General features: G+C 40.4%; 2 protein-coding genes across 4 annotated transcripts in view; both read left to right on the top strand.

The window, feature by feature from the left end:
• The window catches only part of TEC (tec protein tyrosine kinase), a 114,812-nt gene extending 112,231 nt beyond the window's left edge, over positions 1-2,581 (top strand). For all 3 annotated transcript variants that reach the window (XM_020990491.2, XM_078148713.1, XM_020990486.2), the window contains 3 exons: positions 89-207; positions 298-455; positions 1,513-2,581. In XM_020990491.2, the coding sequence (XP_020846150.1) occupies positions 89-207; positions 298-455; positions 1,513-1,596 (361 nt within the window). In that variant the 3' untranslated portion in view covers positions 1,597-2,581. The remainder of the gene's footprint in view (positions 1-88; positions 208-297; positions 456-1,512) is intronic.
• Positions 2,582-10,174: 7,593 nt separating this feature from the next.
• Positions 10,175-19,984, top strand: part of TXK (TXK tyrosine kinase) — a 56,152-nt gene continuing 46,342 nt past the window's right edge. Inside the window, exon 1 of the mRNA XM_078148176.1 lies at positions 10,175-10,310. Coding sequence (XP_078004302.1) covers positions 10,295-10,310 — 16 coding nt within the window. The 5' untranslated portion in view covers positions 10,175-10,294. The remainder of the gene's footprint in view (positions 10,311-19,984) is intronic.

Here is a 19,984-nt window from a genome sequence, read left to right on the forward strand (position 1 = left end):
TTAGCACCTCCAATCAAATCACAAGATCACACGCTGTCATTGCTCAGAACTGAATATGGAGTGTAAGTTCTTGATGTGTTCATTTTAGATACGTCCTGGATGACCAGTACACCAGCTCTTCAGGTGCTAAGTTTCCAGTGAAGTGGTGTCCACCAGAAGTTTTTAATTACTGTCGATTTAGCAGCAAGTCAGATGTCTGGTCATTTGGTGAGCACCTTCTTCAAAGTTTCTTCAAGACCATTTTGTGAAAGGAAATGAATGCCCAAAGGTAACTTGGTGATTTGTGTCAATTTCCAGGTGTGTTAATGTGGGAAATATTCACCGAGGGTCGAATGCCTTTTGAGAAAAATGCCAACTTTGAGGTGGTAACGATGGTTAGTCGTGGCCACAGGCTTTACCGGCCGAAGTTGGCTTCCAGATATGTTTATGAAGTGATGCTGAGTTGTTGGCATGAGGTATGTTTTCCTGCTATATATCTGTTTTAATTCTCTAGAAAGATTCAGTTGGGGTTGAGGTTTTGTGGGTGGTAGGGACTCCTCATTTCACAGGCTATTCTGCTGGTATACGTTTAGTAATTTCTCGTAGCCTGTCCAGGTGAATTTCAAGTATTTATCATCAACTGTGAGCACCAGTGGGGAAGATTACTTTGGCTATGACTTAGAATGGGCAATTCTTAGTCCCATAACCCTTTTCCACCAACTATCTGTGACTTAGTAGTAGATAAGTCTTAGGGACTTGTTCAGGGTCATATAGCTATTAAGTATCAAAAGTGGAATTCGAACTCAGATCTGGACTCTAAGCCCAGTCACTCTATCCACATTGCTATGCTACCTCTGGAAGAAGTAAACAATTAACTCAGCTCTGATTCAGGGCTACTACCTCACTCCCTACTTAGATATGCTTGCTATAGGGAGCTGGGACACACTTTCAACCAGCAGGGTACTCTGGGAGTAATTCATGCCTGTAGGAGTATTCTCACTCCTCCAGGGATGCCACTTTATAAGAATAGGACTTTGTCCAAGAAATAGGGAGTTGGGTTGATTTCCCATACCATTCTGGGAATCACTTGGTCCCAGGTATGGTCCCAAACCGGTTGGGCAACATGGTAGGTAGCTGGCTGGAGTATTTCTCTAGCCCCCAAAATACATAGATTAGTTCTTGGTATTATAGAACATCTGCCAGTAAATATTTGGGAATTGCCTAGCTGATACCTGTTCTATGCAGGACGGATTGGAGGAGAGAAACTTGACCTGGGTGGCAGGAGGGAGTCATTCAACTGAAATGATGCAAGTGGTGTTTTGGGATTATTGGCCTGACTGTGGTATGCAGAAGGGATTAAAGGAGGGAAAGGGATGGAGGCAGGGAGTTAGTTAAAAGACAGTTAAAAGATTGAGCATGTTGTAGGTATTGAGGGCTGCACTGTTAGCATGTTACGTTATACAACTCAAGCAAAGATAAATTAGCCTTAGAATGTATTTAAGTATCAAAATATTATTATTATTTTTGACACAGAAACCAGAGGGAAGACCTTCATTTGAAGAATTGCTGCACACAATAGATGAACTAGCAGAATGTGAAGAACCTTTTGGAAGATAAATGGTGCTATAACTGGCAGATCCCTAATGCCAGAGCACAAGGAACAATGGTGCCTTGTGCAGAACTTTTAATTTATTTTGCACATGGATAAACAGCTTATCTGGTTCATTCCAGAAGCACTCTAGGCCTTTACTTGAGGAGTGTCCACAGCACCAAAAGCATGGCTTATTCTCTAGTTATGATAACAGCTTCACAAATAGGAACTACAAACTACAGAAAGTCAAAGACTCACACTTCCGGGGTGAAGCGTTGCTGTGTCAGTTGGAAGAAGCCAATGGTGCCGATGGTAACAATGGAGGTTCAGGATCAGACAGGAATAGAAATGGTGCCATGAGCTAGAGGAATGCCCTAGCAGCTTCTCTACTCATGGCTTTCTCAGACCTGGAGCCCAGGGCCCCATCTTGAAAACAGGCAGGGAAAGAGGAAAGGGCCCAATTCCTGTAAGTCACCATCGTTGGGGTCATTTTCAATATTATTAAGCATTCTTCAATACTTAGGTGATGTTGTATGGCTACAAGTAATGGATTAATCCATTCTTCAAAGAATTAATATTGCGTTTCATCTGAATGCAATGGAGGGGCACATAGTAGGCATGTAGGCAGCAACATAGTGTGACTGAAGAGTTGCAAAGAATGTTTTCAAAGAGATGTGAGATTGGAAAAGGAGGTGGACCAATCACATAGCAAGAATGAGGAATGGGTAATCTTTACACTCTGTTGGCCTCCCTTCAGTGCCAAGAGGTCTAGAAGAAGGCTCTAGAGTGTTGGGTGAGACCCTACGAGAAAATTCAGTGGGAGGATGTGAACTAGAGAGGAACGGGATGAAAAGGTACGAATAGGTTGCAGTCTCCACTGTGGAAGGGGCTATCCAAATTGGTAAGATCACAGGTCCATTGAAGTATTACGTGTATCACAATCCAAATGATTCACATGCTGTATGTACTGTAAATATATACATATACATAAAGTTATATATTTATAAGAAATGTGAGTTCTCTTGTGATTTAAAACCAAATGAATTTCTTTTTACAGTTTCAATGCATTCACTTCTTTTCCCTGCCCCCAAGATGTACCATTTCTCCCTTTTCCCCTGGAAGCACAAGTGAAAGTAGCATTATTAACATCATCTACTGTTTCCTGGGTTTCTATTCTGGCTAAGCATTGTGAGAGATACAAAGAGAGAGAAGACTTGGTGATCCCTGCCCTGAAGGGCCTTTCCTTTGTCTCTGCCATCCCTTCTGCTTTTATCCTATATCTTTTCTCCCTTTTACTGCTAAATTCTTACAGGCCTCTATATTTGCTATTTCTGCTTCTTCATTCCACACTCTTAAATCACTTTCCAACCTCACCCTTCAGCTGAGGCCAAGACTGCCAATGATCTCGTTATTGCTAAATCTGATAGCCTTTTCTCATCTTTATGTTTCCCAGCCTTGTTAACTCTGTGTGTTAACCTGAAACTAGTCCACCACTCCCTCCTCCAGGGTACTGTTTTCCTTGATTTCTATGGCATGGTTCTCTCCTATGGTTTTTTCCTACCTATCTGCCTGTGCCTTCTCATTCTCTTTTGTCTGTTTCTCATCCATGTCTTACTCTTGAAGCACAGTTTTAACTCTGGTTTTTGTCCTGAACCCTATTCTCTTCTTTCTACGTTCTCTCCCTTGCTTATCTCATATGCTTCCTTGAGTTCAATTATCAATTCCAGACAGTTGATGCTCTCGCTCTCTCTCTCTCTCTCTCTCTCTCTCTCTCTCTCTCTCTTCTCTTTCTCTCTCTCTCTCTCTCTCTCTCTCTCTCACACACACACATGCACGCACACACACACGTCTATCTAACACTCTCCCCAACCCAGTCTCTCTCCCGAGCTTCAATCTTCACCTAATAAAATGTTTGTCGCTGAGATTCTTATAATCTCGCCATTGCTTAGATTCTTAAAATCTAGCCACTGCTGAGATTCTTATAATCTAGCCACTGCTTACTCATGTTCAGACTCCTTAAGAGTCTGCCCACTATGACAATGTTCTAATAAACCTTGTCTTTGGCTGAAAAAAAAGTGTTGGTCTTCTCCCATTAGAACATAAGCCCTTTGGGGCAGCTACATGGCATAATGGATAAAGCACTGGCCCTGAAGTCAGGAGGACCTGAGTTCAAATCCAGCCTCAGACCAAACATTTGACACCTACTAGCTGTGTGACCCTGGGCAAGTCATTTAATCCCAACTGCCTAAAAAAAAAATAATAAAAAGAATATAAGCCCCTTGAGGGCAGGGAATGTCTTTTGCTTGTGTTTGTATCCTCAGCACTTAGCATATATTGTTTCCTTCCTTGTTGTTGTTTTTTTCCCCCAGTCCTGTATCACTAGCTGCCTGCTGGGTATCTCCACATGACTCATCAGTAACTCTCCCAGTCCATCACAGCAGCTTAGGGACCTAATGGTGGTTTTCCCAAAAGAGACAGACGACTTGTGGATAAAATAATAATAATAATCAAGGTGTGTTTTAACTCTAATCAACAGGCTTATAAAGTGCCTACTCTGGGCCAAGTCTTGTGCTATGTGCTAGAGATAAAAGGGGAAAAAATGAAATCATCCCTCCTCTCAAACAGCTTACATGCTATCAGTGGAAGGCCCAAGGCCCAGAGTGAGATGTCTAGGACTGAGTGCAAGAGGATGGTCAGAGCCGTCAATAATACAGCCAAAGAGGCTATATCACAATGGCTCTAACACACTACCTTTTTGCCTTATTTTATATTAATCCTTATATAATCCAGGTCTAGCCAAATTGGACTACTTGTTCCCTGAATTTGACATGCCATGTCCATCCTCATTTTTGCCTTTCATAGTCCTTAGCTTCCTTCAATACTAGGTTCAGGTGCCACTTACTCTATTGAGCTTTCCCTGAGCAGTCCTCCCCACCCTCAACCCTAGCTGGAGTCCTTTGTCAAGATCTCACTCTCTACCTTGTATCATACTCTTTTTTTTCCTCTACATGTCATACTTGCCTAATAAGTTATAAGCCCCTTGAGGACATGAACTGTCATATTTATCTGTGGATTAGCACCTAGCACAATATCCTGCACAGTTAAGTGTTTAGTTAATGTTGAATTGTTTTGAAAGGTCTGAGTTCTAACTCCTGTTCTGCTATTTATTGTCTATGTGACCTTGGGGAAGTCAGTTAACCCTCCTCAGTTATCTAAGAAGTGGACAGAGGGATTTGGAGAGTTCAATTAAAAGATCTCTAGAGACTCATCTAACTCTTAAGCCATTAACTACTCCTGTATTAAGCATTTTGAAGGATGCTCTGATCTGTTGGATACTCCTAGAGCATGACTGATTTGTGGCTCTAAATGACCACCCTTTGAAACCCAGAATATCATATCATCCAGTTGATATTAAATAGGCAAGAATAGAAGCTCTAGAAGAGTCAGAAAGTGATGGTTATGAATTTGGAGGAAGAGAAGAGAAGCAAGGGATGCAGATGAAGTTCAGAAAGAAAATAATATGAGTGAGAATTATCATCTGGAGTAAAAGTGTAGTCTCCATTGGGATCAACATACCTTGTCCAACCCCACCATTTTACAGATGGCTACCATGTACTAGTGATCAGCAGCATTCATTTGGCAATCAAAGCAAGTGGAAAATCTGTGTCAGGATGTTCTAGCTGTGTTCTTATCTCCCCACCAAAATCACATACAGTGGCATGTTACTCTACAGTCAGAATCTTAATACAAAACATAACAAAGCAGAGGAATCAGGAAGACAGAATCACAAGACCACAGCGATTTAGAACTGAAAGTGACCTCAGTGATCTAGTGCAAGAGTTATTAATAAACCTCTGTTATGCCAGCCTTTTGGCAGCCTTTGTGAAGCCTATGGACCCCTCAAACCATGTTTTTAAATGCATAAAATAAGATACATGGGATTACAAAGGAAACCAACTATACTGAAATACAGTCTCCAAGTTGGATCTAGTCCAACCCCTGCTCAATGTCACATAAGTAGGAAGCAGCAAAAGCGGGATCAATTCAAACTGAGAAAAAAGTATAACGCTTTAACAGTCTGCCATGCCTGGTGTGTGCTCTGACCATATGTCCCTTTTTGTCTGATATTTATGTGTTGACATGCTGCTTAAAAGGGTCATGCTGTCACATGCTGGGATCCCTGCACAGATTCCCACTGAGGCCTCTGGATTTATATGCATAATGGCTCTTTATTGTTTTGTTCTTTTTTTTTTTTTAATCTAAAAGCATTTTTGCTTCTCAGGTCTTCTTTTCCCCAGAAACTCAGCTGTCCCTAACTACTGTTTGTGACATTTTTTGTAAATCTCTCTCATTTCTCCCTCTACCTTTCTCTTTTCTTCCTCCCTCCCTCCCTTATTTCTTATTTGTTGTTTTCCTCCTTTATTTTCTCCCTTTCATTCAAGGGAATGAAATAAATTTCAGAGGGAAAAGGTCAAGTATTAGATGCTAAGTTGGTGTTGTAAAAAGGAAATAAGATAAGCATCTGATAATATCAAAAGTGGTTTCAAGGCAACCAATAATATGATTGATATGATATGATAATATGGTAGAGAGTATAATCCTTATTTATGTTCTATTACAAATACTTTATTTGTCTAAATCTAAACTGCCCACAAATAGAATTCAGAATGTTAGCATTGGAAGACACTTTAGAGTTCATCTAGCCCAGGAATTCTTAACCTGGGATCTATGAACTTTAAAAAAAATATATTTTTATAGCTGTTTTTCAGCATAATTGGTTTCCTTTTTAGTCCTTTGTATTATTTTTTCTGAGACTCTTCTTTTATTAACATGTAAAAATGAAAATTGGCTCTCAAGTAATTATAATGAAAAATAATAGCTAACATTTATGTAGCACTTTAAGTTTACAAAGCACTTCCTAGACATTATTTCACTTGATCCTTGTAACAACCTTGAGGCAAGTGCTACTATCATCCCCATTTTGCAGAGGAGCAAAGTGAGGCTAAGTAACTTGCCTAATATCACACAAACAGTAAGTGTGTGAGGCAGTGTTGAGGTTTAGGGGTGCTGGGACCCCAAAAATCATAACACACGGATCCTACTTGAATGAACTTGACAGAAGCCTTCTTTCAGCCCAAAACAAGGTTTATTAAAGATCTGCCATATTGGCCAGACTCATAAGGAATCTGAGCACCTTAATGGGGGCCAGATGGACCTTATATACAGAAAGACTGTGGGAGGGATCTAGTAGTGTCCAAGTAGTCTGGGGTGACTGGAGTTGGGGTCTAAGGAAGATCTAGATGGGAGTGGCCTGGGGTGACTGTGAGATAACAGAACACCAGGGACCTGGACCATGTGGCCACAGGAGAATGGAGCCTAGATAGGATTAAGGGTGGGAAGTGGCAGGGGGACTATAGGGAGGTAAGACAATGGAGGACTAGGCTAAGTCTTTTTTTTAATTTAAAAAAAATTATTTATTTTTCGTTTTCAACAATCACTTCCAAAAGCTTTTGAGTTTTAAATTTTCTGCTCCTTCTTCTTCAAGATGGCATGAAATCTGATATAAGCTCTACAAGTAGGCTAGGTCTTGGTATTATTTTTTTAACATGATTTAAAGGCATGTAGATGGTATCGAGTGGATAGAGTGCTAGATGTAGAGACAAGAAGACCTGAGTCTAAATCCTACCCCAGGTACTCACTAGCTATGTGACCCTGGGCAAGTCACTTAATATCTGTCTGCCTCAGTTTCTTCCTCTGTAAAATGAGGATAATAATAGCAGCTACCTTCCAGGTTGTTGTGAGGATAAAATGAGACAATATTCATAAAGCATTTTATAAACCTTAAAGCACTACATAAATGCTAGCTATTATTATTAACAATAAAAATATTCTAAGAAGGGGTCTGTAGGCTTCATCAAACTGTTAAAGGGTCCAAAAGAAAAAGGATTAAGAACATTTTATCTAATCCAATATCTTCAGGTCATTCAGTGAGTTAGTAACAGAACAGGGTGTTCAACTCAAGTCTTTTGACTCTAAATCCAAAACTCTTTCCATTTATATTATACCCCTAACTTGAGCTCTCTTTGAAAGGAAAAACATGTAAATATGTGCTGAGAAATTACACTGTTTGTATGATATGCTTAAGTTTTGAGGAAACCAGATCTGGAGTAAAAGTGAGGTCTCTCTATTGGGATCAACATACTTTGTCCAACCCCATCATTTTATAGATGGCTTCCATGTACTAGTGATCAGCAGAATTCATTTGGCAATTGAAGCAAGTGAAAAGTCTGTATCACAATGTTCTGTAGCTATGTTCTTGTCTCCCCACCAAAATCATGAGCTCTTCCAGGAACTGGGTGGGGGAGAGGGACGATGTCTTTCCATTTACTTATTTTTCCTTTTACCTGCAATAAGCTACATAAGAAAAAAGGATGATAGTAGGTAACATTAACTAAATGTTTAAAGACTCCTGGGTGAAAACACAGAAAAATGTAAGAAGATAAAGTGTACTTAAAAGCAATTCCATTTAAATATTAGGCAGGACATAAGAGACAGTTCATGAATTTTAAAATGTAAAGAAAAATGTTCAAGAAAAAAGAGTTTCCCTAATTAACATCTAGACTTGGTCATCAATGCATCTAGGAAGTTTCATCTTTCTGTTTGCATGAGAGCACTTTAAAAAACATGGAATATAAGGCAATCTTTAAATTGGACATAGCTAATATTTTCTTTTCTTCCACATTCCTTCGTTGAACTTTGAGGAAGTATTTATTAGCATAGGGAATATTTCTATCATAAAATGTCATTTCATTAGAAAGAAGTCCTGGTTAGTTTTTCAATGGAATTGCCTTTAAATGCATCTTACCATATTTTATTTTTCAGTATTTTCACCCAGTGGTCTTTAAATAGCTAATGTTATCTTTTAAGGCTAAAATAACAATATGGAAAAATTTACACAGAATACTAATGAGGAAGTGACTGGAAAGGAAGAAATAGGCCTGACACTAATGGGGATGGTAGGTACAAAGCTGTTGTCCATATTTACATTAGTCATCCTTAAAGGATTCCCCTCATGTTGGTATTCTGATTCTTTCAAGTTAAGTGAATAGAAATTGCTAAGTGTTTTCTCTAGAAGCCAATCTCCATATATAACCCTAGAATCTTGTATTGGAAAAGGACCTTCGGGGATCAAAAATTCTAACACTGTTACTTTACAGATGAGAAAACTGAAACCCAAAGAAATGAAGACTTGCTCAGGGTAACACCATGCATTAGCATCAGAATCAAGACTAGAACCAGGGGCTGTAAATATTGGTCCAGTGTTCTTTCATTATCCCATGCTGTCCTTCAGAGGTTAACAGGGCTTTTTAAGTATTAGATTGAAAAGCAAGGAAGGAAATGAAAGAAACAAAAGCAGATTGGTTAGTGAAAAGAATTCTGATCTCAGAGTAAAAAACTGGATTCTCGTTCTAGTTCCACCTTAGGTAAATTTCAATGGGCTGCAGTTTTTTTTTCTATAAAATGAGAGGATTAGACTAGATCAGGAGTGTTCAACACACTGGCTTCAGCAGTCCCAAGAGCTACCCAAACCAGGTTAAAATGTAATTAGGAAATATTTAACATAATAAAAATACAACAAAACATAGGTTACATTATATTTTGAAACTAATATGCAGCCCACAGGGATCCTTATGTATGGGGATCAGGGGCCCCTATTTCTATTTGAGTTTGACATCATTGGACCAGATTATCCTTATGGTTTGTTTTGTCTCCAAAATTTGATTCATTGAGAGGTGTGTATTGTGTGGGCTAGGGAAAAGCTAAGGAAACAGATCAAAGTGACCTCTAACTGGAAGGCAAGATGAACTCATCAGAATTTTCCTTTAGATTCAAGTCTTTAAGGTTTGTAGAACCCAGACCTGGCTTAGTTTCATTACTTAATGGGTATGCTGTAAGCATGTTGCTAGATTGCTTAAAGTTTTTTACTTAAAGAAACTAACACTTCCCCATTTCATCCTGCATCTTAAAACTGATGTTGTGGAAAGAGCACTGGAATGGATTTCAGGAAAACTGGTACTTCTACCATTTGTGTGACCTTGGGCAAGTCACTTTAGCTCTGTGCCTCATTTCTTCATCTGTCAAATAAGGGGATTGACCTCTGAAGTCCTTTCTAGCTCTTTTATTCTAATGTTCCATGTAATTCCATTGGATAGTGGGGAGCTATCCATGGTCATTGGAGAACTGAGAAGTATACTCTTCTAGAGATAGAGATGTACAGATATAAATTTATTAAACTGTTTTATGTAGACCAGGGATAGGGAATCTGTGGCCTCGAGGCCACATGTGACCCTCTAGGTCCTCAAGTGTGGCCCTTTGACTGAATCCAAACTTCACAGAATGAATCCCCTTAATAAAAGGATTTGCTCTGTAAAACTAGGACTCAGTCAAGGACCTAGAAGGCCACATGTGGCCTCAAGGCCGCAGCTTCCCCACCCCTGATGTAGACCATTAAATCGTCATCCCTACACTTTGCATGCATCTACCCTTCTTTGAGGTTTTTACAGCAGGAAGGTAGGTGGGGTTAGTTTTTGCCTGCGACAGACAGCTTGAGTGAGCTCTGTTTTCAGTTAAAAGGGGGAATGTGTGTATATGGCTCTGTGATTCAGATATAACTGAATAACTGAAGACTGATTTGTGTACATCTACAAGAAAGCTCAATCAACAATGATTCTTTCCACCTGTAAGTAAGACATTTTGCCATTGTTTTCAATAATGTATCTTCACTGATGTATTGGCATGAAGTATTTGTCTTGAGTGGTTGACCAGTGACATGTCAAGGTTAACTCTTGTGTGTGTGTGTATGTGTGTGTGTGTGGGGGGGGTCAACCAGACCGAACCAGCCTCTAACATGTAGATGGCCAGAGCCAAAGAGAACAGGCTAGAGACAAGAGAGTCAGGAATCAAACAGAAGCTTAATTTTGAAGTGAGGGAAATGGCTTAGAAGCAAGGAGGGGATCTAGACACATATTCCAGGGCCCTGCTCCCATTGAGGGGACCCAAGGCAGTGTGGGGATCAATACTCATACCAGTGGCTATGCAGTGAGCTGTAGCCCTGACAGAGAGGGGTAAGAGCAACAACAGGACAAGTTTGATTCATAGCAGGACTTCATGACTGAAACACAGGTACTACAGGTGCTTGTCCAAGCGCAGAGAACACCTGGTGCTGGTCAAAGCAATACAATAATTATACGAAACATTTCTGGAATTTTGCTGTGGCTGAGATCATCCAGAGGGTGAGGGCAAAGGATGTTGTTATGCCAAGTTCAGGGCACAGCTGGGCCTTAGCTCTGGAAAACAGGGTGTCTCCTGATAGTGTCTTGACGGTGTATATACACATGTACACACATGTGTATATTATATAATTTTAAAAATTGGGGCAGCTAGATGGCTCAGTGAATAGAGCACCAGCCCTGAAGTCAGGAGGACCTGAGTTCAAATCTGTCCTCAGACTAAACACTTGACACTTACTAGCTGTGTGACCCTGGGCAAGTCACTTAACCCCAGTTGCCTAAAAAAAAAATCATTTGCCTCTCCATAATTTTAAGGTATTTACTGTTAAGAACTTGGAAGAAAATCACTGGAGCATCTTAAGGTCCGAATATGTTAGAGAAAAAAATGTTCATTTTTGGAACCATATTTCGTAGAAAGAGGCCTGGAAGTCAAGAGGCCTATTTCCAATCCTGCCTCTCAGTGTGTAACCAGGCAAACTTCCTGCCCTTTTCCCCACTGTAGAATGGGGCTAATGTACCCAAATGAAGTACATACCCATTGCCCATATCTCAAAGACGGTATGAAGAAAACATAAACCAAATGAAAGCATCTTGGAAGTACTAGATCTATATAAGGTGGTATTATTATTTAATATCTTATTTTTGCCAAGTGCACCTGTGAATATTTTCATTTGCAACATTAATGTGATCCCTATGATAATCAGAATACTTCAAGAATGGGGAAGACATACATCCCTTTTTTGTTTTAAATTTTCAACTCCTATATGACCAAGTCTACAGGGCCTAGTTAATAAAAAGTCAAAGGCCAACCAACAAGGACAGGCCTTAGGGCCACAACATCCTAGATCAAAGAGATGGAAGGGACCTCAGAAGTTGAACCCCTTCATTTTGGGGTTCAAGTGAGGAAATGAGGAAGCTTGCTGCCATTCAGTTGTTTCAGTTGTGTCCGACTCTTCACGGCCCCACTTGGGGTTTTCTTAGCAAAGATACTGGAATGGTTTGCCATTTCCTTCTCCGGCTCATTTTCAGATGAGGAAACTGAGGCAAACTGGGTTAAGTGACTTGCCCAGGGTCACACAGCCAGTAAGCGTCTGAGGCCAAATTTGAACTCACAAAAATGAGTCTTCCTGACTCCAGGTCTGGCCCTCTATTCACTGCACCACCTAGCTGCCCCAGGGGAAGTTGTGACATAGGACCATTAATGTAAAGCTGGAAGGGCACAGAGATCTCAGAGGTCATTCAGTCCAACCCCCTCATTCTAGAGGTAGGCAAACTGAGTTCTCAGAGAGGTTAAATGATTTGCTCAAGGTCAAGTTGAGAATAAGGTCAGAAACAGAATTTAAATCCAGAAGCTCAGACTCAAAAGCCAATGCTCCTTGGTGCCTCTCTACTCTTTTGTGAAATCATGAAAACTTTATCTCAATTAAAAGATGTAGGTTTGAATTGTGGTTCTGCTGTTTACTACTTTTGTGACTTTGGGAAAACAGGCTCTCTGGGCCTCTGTTTCCTTGTAAGTGAAAAAATGGATTGAACTTTTAGAATCCTTAGGTTCTTTCCAAGTTCCAGCTCTAATAGCACCTCTTTCCTCATCATCCCAGCTGATAGTACCTTCTTTCCCCAAAACTACATTGTATGATTTATAAAATCCAGACAGCAGCTGTGGGGTAGTGGGTAGGGAACTGGTCTCAGAGCTAGGAAGTTGTCATTCAGCCCTGTCCGACTCTTTGTGACCCCACGGACCATAGCACACCAGGATCTTCTATCCTTCGCTATCTCTCAAAGTCTGTCCAAGTTCACGTTTGTTGCTTCCATGACACTATTCATCTCATCCTCTGCCGCTTTTGCCCTCAATCTTTCCCAACATCAAGGTCTTTTCCAAAGAATCCCGTCTTCTCATTATGTGGCCAAAGTATTTAAACTTCAGCTTAAATATTTACCTTCCAGTGAATACCTGAATTAATTTCTTTAATTATTGACTGATTTGATCTCCTTGCTTTCCAAGGGACTCTCAAGTCTTCCTTAGCACCACAACTCGAAAGCCTCAGTTCTGCGGTGCTCAGCTGTCCTTATAGTCCAACTCTCACAATCAAATGTTGCTACTGGAAAAAGCCGTAGCTTTGACTTCTGTGGACCTGTGACAGCCAGGTGATATTCCTGCACTTTAGCATCCTGTCCAGATCTGCTATAGCTTTCCTTTCAAGGAGCAAGTGTTGACTTGTCACTTCTGACACATACTGGCTGTGTGCCCCTAGACCAAGTAAGTCATTTAACCTCTCCATGGTCTAGGCAACTCTCTAAGAAGCTAGAAGTTGTAGACAAAGAGCTGACCTGCTCCGGTAGACTGAATTTCCTCAATTAAATCGTAGGCCTAGTCCTTAACACAGCATCTTCTTATAGAATGTAAGTGCCTGTAGGACAGGGAGGACGTTTTTTCTTTCAGTGCCCAGAACCTGACAGGATGCCTGGGATGTGGTAGGCACTTAATAAAAGCTTGTGTGATTGATAAGAAGGTTGAAGCTTCTTTTTAGTTCTAACCCTATGCTTATCCTGTGACCTTGATAGTGAAGCATGACACATAGTGAATATAATTAATAATATCATTGATATGTATAATAGCCAGAAAGCGCTGTGGGTAATGTATTGGGCCCGGAGTCAGGAAGTCCCCAATTCAGTTCTGGCCTGAGACACTTACTAGCTGTGTGATTCTGGATGAGTCACTTCTAACCTCTGTTTGCCTCACTTTCTTTATCTGTAAAATGGGGATAATGATCACACCTACTTCCCCGAGTTGTTGTGAGGATAAAATTTTATAATATTTAAAAAGCTCTTTGCAAGCCTTAAAGTGCTATATAAATGCTAGCTATTATTATTATTAATAACAATAACAAATAGAATGAGGAATATGGGACTTGTCAGGGATATATTTTTAAATACATTTTTTATTCTGTGGAAAACAGACTTGATGATCACCCACTATCATCTCCACTTTTTTGATATGATTCTAGGATGAGAAAAAAAGAGTTTCACTTCTGTCATGGGTTATACCTAGATATGACTCCATTCTCTTCTGAATAAAATATGTTTGTTCCTGTAATGGTACCAAGAAATATTACGGAGATAGCCACATATACGTATTTCCCAACACAAGTGCTGAGTGTTTTTTGGGGTTTTTTTACTGTTTTCAAGACACCCTGTCAAACTAAGAGAAACTCAAGTTATTGATCCCAGACAGGGAGACAGTAGGTTTGAAAAGAGAAGGGAACTGTCTATAGGGTATGATTTGAAAGATACTGCCACTAGGCCTTACCAGTCTCAGAAAGCTTTTTCCTTTCCTTAGAGCCACTTTCCTGGGTAAGCCAACTAGGACTGGGTCTCTGTCTCCAGGTGATCATATTACCTCTAGGTAGAATATTTTCTAACATTCTATTTAGCACATGAAAAATAAAACAGATCAGATTAGTTGTCTTCTTGCTTTCACGGGAAATGTCCTGGAGCTCTGGAGAGAATGGCAAGGACTGAGAGTGGGTGGTAGAGACCAATGGTCTGGGCTTCCAAAGAGGAAAAATTATTGAAAACCCATGAGGGGGGCAGCTAGGTTGGTGCAGTGGCTAGAGCACCGGCCCTGAAGTCAGGAGGACCTGAGTTCAAATCTGGCCTCAGACCAAACACAATACTTACTAGCTGTAGGACCCTGGGCAAGTCACTTAGCTCCAATTGCCTAAAAAAGAAAAAGAAAAAGAAAACCCCTGAGGAGGTGGTTAAGAAGTATCAATGTAGATGTCTACCTTCACATTAGGGGAGTGGAAGAAGTTCTTCCCTTTTCCGTGATTCCATGAATTGTAAGGGAGTTTGGGCTACTAGATAATCTGTAATGCTCCTTCCAAGGGTCTAGTAATTTTCACCTAAAAGATAACGACTTCCTTTTCTGATTTTCAGATTTAGGAAGGAACCTTAACTGTCATATAGTCCAAGTTTCATTTGATGAACGAAATGAAGTGGCAATTAGGCAACCTGTCTAACTCAGGTTACATTGGCACTTCTTAGTAGAAATGGGATTAGAGTTCATCTACTAACTTCTTCCAGGGCAACGGAAAGAGCACTAACCTAGGAGTCAGAAGCCTAGGGGCTTCTTCCAAACTCCAATTCCTAACTCTGTTCTTAGCTATGTGACCTTGGAAAAATGACTATCTCTAAGCACCTTAATTCCCACCCTTTTTCAAGAAGAGTAATTTCCCTCTGATGACACTACAGGGTAGAACTTGTAAATAATAGAATTTTACAGCTGGAAGGGAACTTAGAGAAAAAATATATGCAATGAACATTAGGGAGGGGAATAGATGAAGACAGGGAGAATAGGAAAGAAGAAACATATGGCTTGTACTGGCTATTTTTTATGAAAGAAATGAATCGTCCTTCTCCAAGTGCAGAGATGATCAGGGTCCCTAGAGCTCAGGGCTGGCCATAGACAGAATAGAGTGTCTTAGGAAGAGAAAGTCCTTTTAGTGATTTCTCATTCCTTTTTGGAGATTCTCTCAGGTGTCCACAGTCTTCATATAGCTCCCAAATTCCCCAAGGCTCTTCCTACTTAGGGGCCTCATAGACCACCAGACCTGCTCTGTGGTTTGGTAGGTTGCCATATTTTTCTCTTTTCGCTAAGGCTTACTAGCTTTGTGTTTCATTAACCCATCACTCTATTTTCTGCTAGGTGATATTAGTCATACTCTCACGTCTGGACTATTGCCATGGCCTCTTGGTTGGTCTCCCTGTCATAAGGCTTTCCTCATTCCAGTTCATCCTCTATTTAGCTGTCAGTGATCGTGCTAAAATGCAGGGCTGACCACATTACATCCAAATCAATAAACTCCGTCCCTGCATTGTATTCCCATCATCTTCAGGATCAAATATAAAAACCTCTGTTTGGCACTCAAAGCCCTTGAAAACCTGGCTCTTTCCTTCTTTCCAGGCTTTTTACACCTTATTCCCCTCCGTGTATTCTTCAATCCAGCGACACTGACCTTGCTGTTCCTCAAACAACATACTCCATCTCTCAACATTGGCTGTCCCACAGGCCTAGAACTCTCTCCTTCCTCATCTCTACTTCTGATTTCTCTGGATTCCTTAAAGCCCTAAACAAGATCTCACCTTCTACAAGAAGCCTTTCCTGATTCCTTAATTCTAATGCCTTCCCTCTTATTTCCAATATAGCCCATATATACTTTGTACATAGTTGTTCACGTGTTGCCTTTGACATTAGACTTAGTTCCTTGAAAGCAAGAACTGTCTTTTGCTTTCTTTTTATCCCTACTTCTTAGGGCATTGCCTGGCACATAGTAGGTGCTTAATAAAGATTTATTGACTGACTGACTGAATGCTCTAAAGCAGGGATTGTCCATTGACACATTTCAGAGGATCCATGAACTTGGACAGGGAAAAAATTACACTTTTATTTTTACTAATCTCTAACTGAAATTTAGCATTCCCTTTGATTACTTAAAAACATTATTCTGAGGAAAGGTCCATGGAGTTCTCCAGACAGCCAAAGGGGTCCACAATACAAGAAAGATTAAGAACCTCTGCTCTAAATTTTTACTAAGAGTTTAAATTAGGTCACTAACAGGTTAAATAACTAAACTCATTCACTAATTTATGTATTATACCCACCTGTAAAGTGTTATGACATCATAGGAGTTCTAAAGAAGGGGCCTACACAGCCTTTTAAAGTCAAATCAGTTAGAACTAGGCCACCTCAGGCATTTCCTCATCGGAATCACTTGATCTTTGCTCTGTGGGCACATTTTTCTTCGACCTGAGGCAAGTCACTTAACTCCAATTGCCTTGCTAAATAAATAAATAAGTGAAAAATCCAGCATTTAACACAACGTTTTCTTATCATCTTATTTGGTGATTTCTTCAGCTCATCATCCCATTCCCTGAAAGTTCTTAGCTGTTTTGCATTCACAATGTCAGGACTCTCCATGCTGTTCCTTAGTGGAGTTTCTGTTCATGTTCCGTGGTCTAAGGACGGTTTTTCCATTAAAGGGTTTCCTTTCTGTCTGCCCTTGCTTCACTGTCATGCAACTTGATCTGTTCCAGTTCACTGCTGAACCAATGTAAATATCAGAAAATGTTTCCTTATAACAGAAAATCTTTGTCTACACAAAACAGTGGGATCTGGGTTTGGGGTTAATCAAGAAGGCTTGTGGCTAATTTAATTATTGCCAAAATTCCTTTAAGTTTAGCTTTTTAAAAGTCCACCCTTTCGTGAAAATCCTAAAATGGCAACTGACTTATGACCAAATCAGGTTAGAAAAATTTCAGCTGAGGGATTGATTAGAAACAAAACTTTGAGCATGAGCTGGGGAACCAAAATCACAGGAGAAGTTAGTGTAACCATTAGGATATGGGAAACTGAGTGCAGATGGCCAACCCTGCTCCCAGTAGTGGGGAGGTTTCAGACTATACTACTGCGTTGGGGAGAATACCATCTCCCACAAACGCAAGTATTGGTGGGAAAACAGTCACATCTGGAATCGCTGCTTTCAAATCCTGCTGTCCTCCGGTTCCCTCTAGTGGTGACAAAGGCAGAAAGCAGCAGCCTTGGGAGGTAGAAGGAATGTTAATGGGAACCTGCTGGGATTCGCCTTCTAGAGATGAGAAAGGGATGGAAACGCTCTTTACAAAGCTCGGGAGGCCTTCAGGGGGGAAGAAAATAAATGTTAAGCAAAATGAGATAGGCCTTCTCACCTTTCACCTGGCCAGCCCCAGACATGATGTACAAATCTCTGAGGCTCAGTTAGATTATGGCAGTATGTATTGCCCTTTCCCTGATTTACCAAGACAAAGTGCACAGTGGAACATGTTTGTTGGTGGATAAGGAGCAGGGCAGCAGGGATTCAGTGCAGGCAGAGGCTGATCAGGCTCCCATCTTGTGGCAAGACAAGGGAGATGGACTGATAAATACCATGCCGATAGTCACATCTCTCCCTACTGGATTTTCATTTTCCTTAGGGAGGCTGTAAAGCTTCAGCCAAAGTCCAGGCTTTTTTTTTTAACAGGAATAAATGAGCCTTCTGTGAGTGTTAACTGTCAGATGCATTTGATAAATTTTCTCCCTTAATATCCTATGTATAGAAGCAAGCTCTTTATTATTCCTGCTAATGGAAGATATGATGAAAATGGCATTGGAAATTTAAAATGGCAGATAATTTAGGGAATGATGTGTGTCTCAGTGAATTTGGGAGACTTGTGTTTTTAAAAAGTCCCTGCCCTCTGTGGCAGCAAAGAACTAGAAACAAAATGGGTACTCATTGTAGTAAAGGAACGTAATGAGATACAGTACTACTGTTTAGTAAGAAATCACAAATATGGAGAATTCAAAAACATTCAGAAGACTGAATTGATATGGATCAAAGAAAGCAGAACCAGGAGAAAAATCTTCATAGTGACTATAATGATATCAGAACCCAGATCATACCTAGTGTCTAGCCTTGGTTAGCCAGAGAACTGGCGATAAGACATACTTTCCTCCTCCTGGTAAGGGGTGGTGGACTATAGGTACACATTGTTGCTTATGGTGTCATTCAAAGCCATACCATGTTGGTTTACTTTAACTGTTTTTCTCTGTCATAAAAGAGGGTTCTTGGGGGAGAGGAAGAGTATTATTGGTAAATAACACTAATATAAAAACCAAAAAGCAACAATAAGACATTTTTTAAATGGATGTGTCATAAGTCCCAGTAATTAACTTCAGATAAAATGTTGCTGCCTTGTGCAGTGCTGACTGAGGAGGGCCTAGAGAAATGGGCACCATCTTAGCCTTTCCCTACCCTTAGGACTCCTCTGTTCCTGGTTCCCTCCTTGGAGACAGCATCCCTTCTCAGGAAACAAAGCCTCAGCCTAAACTGTATTAGTTCAACAGCATTTGCTTTTCATTCTCACAGGTTAGATGATGTAATTAATAATAATAATAATAATAACCACATTTATATAGCACTTACTATGTGCCAGGCACTGTGCTAAGCACTTTACAATTATCTCATTTTATCCATCAACCCTGTGAAGTAGGTACTATTGTTATCCCCATTTTACAGAGGAGATAATTGAGGCAAACAGAGGTTAAATGACTTGCCCAGGGTCACATAGCTAGTAGGTATTTGAGATTGGATTTGAAGTCAGGTTTTCCTGACTCCAAGTGGAGTCTATCCACTGCTCAGCAATTAAGTGTTTAGATTTCAAAGGTCCTGCCCCTACAGTACGTATGGAAAACGTAGGAGAGCAAAGGAGCTTATAACTTTTTCTATTTAATTATATTCAGGATCTATGTACAGGTCACAGGGTATGATTTATAGCTGTGCATTGGGGTGACTTCAGGAGTGACGGTGAAGATCCACCTGATACAACTGAATTCCTCTGTCCTTAAGTCTATTAAAATGCATAGACCCCTGGCTAGGAGAACACTTTCGACCTTTCTATCAAGTATTCAAGATTTATTGTGATAGAGTGGTAGAGTTTCTCTTTGGAGCTTTTCAATAGTATAGAAAAGGGAGAGATTGTGGGACAATAGAGAAAGGGGTTTGACTGAGACAAAGAGGGTCAGGATAGAGAAGGTGTAGTATGCCAAAGGAAAAATTGCCGCCTTCTTCATTTTGCTTAGGGCCTGGCCCTCAGTTTGATGTCTGTCAGGACTTGAAATAGACTTGTCTTGTGTAATACAACATGTGAGAGCCAACTGTCCTATTTCTCTTAACTGCGTTTTTATTTCTCCACCATTAGAGGGTAAGTGCCTTAAGAGGAAGTTTATAGATTTATACCTGAAAGGGTCCTTAGAGATAATCTAGTTCAGCTTCTTTGTTTTGCAGATGGGGAAACTGAGGCCCTCAAAGTCATACTCAGGTCCCTGCATTTTTCCATTGTACTGGTTTGTTGTTTTTTTGTTTTGTTTTGTTTTGTTTTTGATAGGAACAATCACATCTCTCTTCTTTACCATATACTCCAGACATTTTGGGGGGGGGTGCTAGGCAATGGGGTTAAGTGACTTGCCCAGGGTCACACAGCTAGTTAAGTGTTGTGTGTCTGAGGCAGGATTTGAACTCAGATCCTCCTGAATTCAGGGCCGGTGCTGTAT

The sequence above is a fragment of the Phascolarctos cinereus genome, unplaced genomic scaffold, assembly GCF_003287225.1.
Source record: "Phascolarctos cinereus isolate Bilbo 61053 unplaced genomic scaffold, phaCin_HiC Scaffold_9;HRSCAF=440, whole genome shotgun sequence".
Lineage (NCBI taxonomy): Eukaryota > Metazoa > Chordata > Mammalia > Diprotodontia > Phascolarctidae > Phascolarctos > Phascolarctos cinereus.